The sequence below is a fragment of the Hipposideros armiger genome, unplaced genomic scaffold (genome assembly GCF_001890085.2).
Source record: "Hipposideros armiger isolate ML-2016 unplaced genomic scaffold, ASM189008v1 scaffold_14, whole genome shotgun sequence".
In the NCBI taxonomy this organism is placed as follows: Eukaryota; Metazoa; Chordata; class Mammalia; order Chiroptera; family Hipposideridae; genus Hipposideros; species Hipposideros armiger.
Genome location: NW_017731364.1, coordinates 2139334 through 2145697, shown reverse-complemented (window position 1 = coordinate 2145697; position 6364 = coordinate 2139334). Strand labels below are relative to the sequence as shown.

General features: G+C 41.8%; 1 protein-coding gene across 5 annotated transcripts in view; it reads left to right on the top strand.

The window, feature by feature from the left end:
- Nucleotides 1-314: 314 nt before the first annotated feature.
- The window catches only part of ABCC5 (ATP binding cassette subfamily C member 5), a 72418-nt gene continuing 66368 nt past the window's right edge, over nucleotides 315-6364 (top strand). For 2 of the 5 annotated variants that reach the window (XM_019668457.1, XM_019668495.1), the window contains exons 1-2: nucleotides 315-439; nucleotides 3633-3816. In XM_019668457.1, the coding sequence (XP_019524002.1) occupies nucleotides 3688-3816 (129 nt within the window). In that variant the 5' untranslated portion in view covers nucleotides 315-439; nucleotides 3633-3687. The remainder of the gene's footprint in view (nucleotides 440-3632; nucleotides 3817-6364) is intronic. The other 3 variants (XM_019668504.1, XM_019668467.1, XM_019668470.1) reach the window with 3 other exon arrangements.

The window sequence follows — 6364 nt, the reverse complement described above, 5'->3', positions numbered from 1 at the left end:
CGGTGTTTTATGGTGGCTAAACGGCTGCATACAATCAGGACCTCCTTGCCTATAAACATCGGGCTGCCGGCCCACAGAGGGCTACTGTCAACCCTCCCGGCCACCCACCGGGACACAAGCCTCAGAGAAGGTTCCAGACAGGCTCGCAGAAGTCCTGGGAAGGATGGTGCAGACCTAGGAGTGCAGTGGAAAGGGGGAGCAGCTTGCACCTCCCCCAGGGCTTCTATGGTGCTTCTGGGAAATAGAGTCCTTTGCCGCGTGTCCAGCCTCGGGCTCCTGGAAGCGGGACTACAATTCCCTTCAGTCGTGGGGACTCTTTGTGCAGCACGCCTGCGCAGTCTGGTGGCCAATGCCGCTATAAAGGCTTGTTTTGCTCCAGAGCTGATGCTCGGGAGCGTGGTCGAGTGGCCGGTGCGGTGGTCTTGGAGCTGGGGCACAGGTAGGTAGCGGCCATCGCCGCACCCCTTCCTTCTCCCTCGGTTGTCACAGGGATCACTCCCGTGTGTTTCCTCTGGGGCCGGTGGGCTGTGATCGGGGATACGAGCAGCTCGGGGGAAGCCGGAGACCTGAGAAATAGGGCCTGGCCTCCCTCTGGTATCCTGCCACCCCCCACCTGGGACGCAACCCCTGAGGGCTTGTGGTGAGGTACTGGCGTGGGAAGGCAGGTAGGGTGGGATGAGTGGCCAAGGGTGCTGGCTACATTCTCGGCTGCGGCCACCAGGGGGTGCTGCGTCCGTGGGTGTGGGTCGCTGTCCGCTTTCCAGGCCCGAACTGGCCATGGGAACGCCCTTCGTCCGGGGCATCCCAGGCGAAGCTGGCCTGAGAAAAGTCCCCATTCTCAAGGTAGTGGGGTTGAGCGGCCTGGAGCACCCCCTCTCAAGCCGCACACTAGAGACTCTGAGCTGCCAGCGACCTGAGAAGCGATCCTCTTGGGTTTTTTTGCAAGTGGGTAAATGGAGTTTCGTGACTTAAGCATGCACAGCAAACCCTGGGCAGAGCCCAGAATGGAACCCAGATCTCTTGACTGTCATCCGCACCCTTTCCACCACAAAGAGCTGCATGATGCTTTGTATTTATTACACAGGGGTCATTTGGTTCTGCACAGATGAGGGAGAGGCAGGAGGCACAGGAAACATTGGCAAAGTTTCAGAAGGTTTTGAAGGAGGAGATGGATAGGTTGTACTGGGGTCTCTAGCGTGAGTAAATGAAAGGTGCAGAAGGTTGGAGGCACAAGTGGATTGCAGGAGGGTGGTAAATACGAATACTTTTAGCTTCGTTTTGTGCAGCTTCAGGGCCTGGAACCAGATTCCTGAGGTGTTGGAAACCTAAGTTCTGTTGTAATGAAGGCAATTTGGAAACACCAGTCTGGCTAATTACAGCTCTTAATCCTGTGCAATTTCATCTGCTTCATTGTACACTTTTATCACTGGAAGCCGTCTTGATTAAAAACAAGGCAGCTGACCAAGTGACCTCAACTCTGTTGATTTTTAGTCTGATACTTCTTTGGGGTTCTCCCATCTTGGTTATTCTGCTAGTGCCATTGCATAGCTCTAGCTCAAACATAAACAAAAATCCCTTCCCTTTTTCATCTCTTAATAGCTAAAGCAAGTTAGCCTTTTAAGAAGTCTTTTAAACAACTTTAAGGGAGAACAGAAGAGAAATACAAATAGTATTTTTAAAAATAGTTTAGCCTAGTGACCCTTCCTTAGTTGCTGTCTTCAGATTTGGGCCTTGTTTCTTTCCCAAACCTATTGGGCTTCTTAGTTCTTGGCTGGCCTCCATGTGGAGTGCCCTGTCTTATATCTCTAATACACAGAAAATGGAATCCTCCTGTGTGTTCAAGGCCAAAAGACGGTAACTTTGTGCCCACTGCAGACCTGCCTCCTCTCAAGGCCGTGACTCTTTTCCCAGGAAATTAAAGAAGCAGGAGTGTTCGAGGCAGTGGAAAACTGCTCCACCCTTCATACGTGGAATAACTTGAAATAAAGTGAAAGAAACTTTGGTTGTCGTGAGCTCTTCGACAATTGAGGTGATCTGTGTGTTCCTCTTGACATGGCATTTGATATTGTAAATGAGTTCCTTTGGCCTCCTCCCTTTCAAATTTCCTCCCTTCCTCCTGCTTTTTTTTGAAAGTAGGACTAACCATTTCAGCTTCCAGAAATTAGCTAGGCTAGGGAATCTTTGGAGGGGAAGGTTGGATTTCTCTGACCCCTGTAACAAGAAGGGTTACTCTTATTTGCAGTTGCATCCAGACATTGGGGACACTGGCAGGTGCCAGGTCTGTTTATAGTTTAGGCTTAATGAGGTCTCAGTGACGCGATTGCTGTGCTCTTGGTTGTAAGCCGGTGTTCTTTATGGTGCAGTTTGTCATTGGACAAGGTGACTTTTCTTTTTTAAGATAAGTAACTTAGCAGTATCAACTCAGGGTACTTGAATCAGACCTCTGAAAGGCAAGAAGTCAAGCTTCCTTTGTTCTGGAAACACATCTCTACGGAGGAGATTTAGTCCTTTTTATTTAGAGGATTAGTCAGTGTTCTCCTTTTTTCCCCCCGATACCTTAAAAAATGAATTGTAGCTGTCAGAATTTTGTCTGCAGAGTAGTACTTTTAAATCACAGTGATAGCTAGGAATTTATGGAATTCAAAAGGCAACAACAGGGCCACACTTTAATTTCTAGTGAGGCTGGTATGAAAGAAGTTTTCTCAGTTTGTATCTGGGAAGCTTAGAACCATCTTAGGATGGGGGAAATGTTTCAGAGAGGTGTGTATGTGTTTTATTTTTTCAAAAGTAGCCAGAATTGATACAGGATATTGATTAGAGTTAGCCAGACTAGCAAGGGTTTAGAACAGAGTTTCAGGTCATACCAGGTAAGACTTCATAGGACAGGGTGGGGAATTTGTTTTGGTTATTGTTTTTTAATAACAGCTTTGTTGAGTTGTAATTTATATATCACGAAATTCAGCCTTTTAAAGTATACAACTCAGTGTTTTGTTAATATATTCACAGAATTGTGCAGCCATCATCAGTATCTAATTTTAGAACACTTTAGTATCCCAAGGAGAATTTGTTTTTAAAGTTAAGGTATAAGGTTATTTTGTATATTAGCTATGTAACTCCATGGCACTTTAAAATAATATCAGCTAGCCCATTACCTAATTATGAAACTTCAGAGATGGGATAGGTTATTGGTATGTGTTTTGTAAGCTTTCATTTAGTAAAACTTAGTAGGAGAAATGATATACATTTTAAAATTGTGGAGTTTGTAATTCTTAGAACAAACTTAAATTGTTTCCAGAAAGATTTTTTTTTTTTTAAAGACGTATCTAAATGCTCTGTACATTGGGTTTGAAATTAGTGGAAGAGAGTGGGTATCTCTTTACCAGTATGTTTATTTTTTTTGAAATCTTTTCTGTTTTCCTTAGCAGTGGGATGAGATAATTCTTGATTCTATTACAATGAATTTTTTCTTTTAAAATATGAAATGGTACTTAAAATTTTTAAAAATATATATTTTATAGATTTAAGAGTAGAAAATTTTAATGCTTTTGCCCTTTCACCCATTTTAAAGCACTTTTGTGTATGATTAAGCACAATTTAGGAGATACATGTTCCTGATGAATTTTTAATTTCAGAAATTCTCAAGTGAAACCAGGAGTCTATGAGTCCTGGCACCTCCATTCAGAGAAGATGAAGGATATCGACCTAGGAAAAGAGTATATCATCCCCAGTCCTGGTTATAGAAATGTGAGAGAGAGAACCAGTACTTCCGGGCAGGACAAAGACCACGAGGACTCCAAATACAAGAGAACTCGGCTGGTCAGTACTTCCTTTGCTGAGTCCCTTTTCTTATCTGCCTGTTGTACTAGACCACACCTTCATTTTTCATATAATGCATAATTAAAAAGAAGTTTATCTTTATTGACTTTTGGTCACTGTTAAGAATTTATGGTTACTTACGAAAGAGGAGCGGTTGGCTGTCAGCCTCCTCCACCTGTTTTCCCCTTTGCCTTCCCTCTGCCACTTATGCTCACCTTTGGTGCCTTCTGAAAAGGCTTTGCTTAAGAGAAGACAGCTCGGAGTGGGGGTTGGGGGGAGAAGGAGCAGAAGGAATAGGACCCATTAAACTTCATTCGTGTACTTAAATTTGTTTTTTTTTTCTCTGCTTCTATTGTATGTGTTTAAAATCGCTCCTTTGGAGAGACTCGTTCAGATTTCAAAGGGTACTTGGAACAATTCTAGATTGTTGTAGGATAATCAGTAAGTTTTTCAAGTAAATCCATGAATGTAATAACCTAGTTTCCTTCAAGGGAAATAATGAATATGCATTTAAACGGCTGGAAATATCTTTCTTCTAAGAAAAAAAATGATGCCTTTTCTTGAATTGCAAAAGTAACGAATAAAGAGAAATGAGGGTGCCTGGGTTTAGGAAGTCAGGTTTGTGTTCATGTATTTGTAATGTGAAAACTTGAGAAAGGTATGGGCTTTGCAACTGACACTGGTGTTTCATTAGCTTAACATTACCTGCTGGTTATCTTATTACTTAACATTTTTTCACTAATGGGTGTTATCTGTCCCCACTGTATATTCTACAATACTTTCCCATTCAAGCTTAACTTTGGGGAAACATAGATTCAATGTAATCAGTGTCAAATCCTTAAGGTGCCAGTTTTGTAATTTCTTTGTGTCCTTTTGTCTAGGCCTTATTAATTAAACATTTATTGAATATCTTGTGAGTATACACTGTCAGTATTAGCACTTAAATCTGGAAAAAGTCACAAAGGTAACATTGGAGCAGGGCTTTGAAGGATGATTAGGTGAGAATGCTATCAAGCTACTTAAGTCATCTGTGCCTTAGTGGTTTATGAATAAAATAGCAGTGATGGTAGAACCTAACTCATGGGATCATTGAAGATTAAATGAGATAACACATATAAAATGCTTAGAATGGTCCCTGTCGCGTAACATTCAATAAATGTTAACTCTTAGAACTAATGTCTAGATCATAGGGTGTATAAGAGAAAATTCTGCTTGCCATTTTAAGGAATCTTTTACCGTGGGCATTGGGGAACTATTGGAAGTTATTGAGGAGGTTTTATTATTTTTTTTCTTTTAACTTTTTATTTTGAGATAACTGTAGATCCACATGCAGTTGTAAAAAATACCTCAGAGATCCCATACGGACTTTATCCAGCTTCCCCCAAGGTAACTTCTTGTATAACTATCGTTCAGTATCACAACAGGATGTTGATTGACATTAACACAGTCCATTCACCTGATGAGACTTCACCAGTTGTACTTGCACTCTTTTGTGTGTGTGTATTCTATGCAGTTTTCTTCACATCTGTAGATTTGTGTGAACCACCGTCACAGTCAAGAGACAAAACAGCTCCATCCCAAGAATCTCTCATGCTACCCTTGTATAGCCACAGCCACCTCCCTCAGCCTCTCCCCTAAGCCCTGGCAACCATGAATCTGTTCTTGCCCTCTGCAATTTTGTCATTTTTAAGAATGCTATATAAATGGAATCATATAGTATGTAATCTTTTGAGATTGCCTTTTTTCACTCAGCATTATTCCCTTGAGATCCATCTAATTTGTTATCTGTGTCAACATTTCTTCCCTTTTAATTGTGAGTAGTATTCCATATTATAGATATACCATAGTTTGTGTAACTGTTCACTTGTTGACGGATATTAGGGTTATTTCTAGTTTGTAGCTATTACAAATAAGGCTGCTTTGGACGTTTGTGTTTAGGATTTTGTGTGAAGAAGCTTTTCGTTTCTCTGGAATGCCCAGGAATACAATTGCTGGGTCATATGATAGACACATGTTTAGTTTCATAAGCAACATCAATACTGTTTTCCACAGTACAATTTTACATTCCTACCAACAGTGTATGACTGATCCTGTTTCTCTACATTCCTGCCAATATTTGGTGTTACCATTATCTTTATTTTAGCCATGCTGATAGGCATGTCTGATATTTCATTGTAGTCTTAATTTAAGCCACCCAATGACTAATGAGGTTGAGCTGATAAGGGATTTTTAAGACTTGATTTTATCTTAAGAAGATGAGCTTTGAGGCAATTCTGGGAAAAACCTGTGTAGGAGAGAGAGAAGACAATACAAGAGGCTTCCGTACTGGCCCCTGTGCGAGTGGCCAGGGGTCTGTGTCCACACATAACAGTGATGTGGAGGAGAGGGGAGAGGCCTAGGGGCATCTCTGGAAGAGGAGGAATGCATTGAGTGGCTGTGATTGGTGGAAAGAATGAGTTTGCTTTAAGCATGTTGAATTTGAAGTGCATCCAAGTAAAATGATCAGTAGATAGAGCACAGGTAAGGAGAATAGGAAACAATTTTAGAG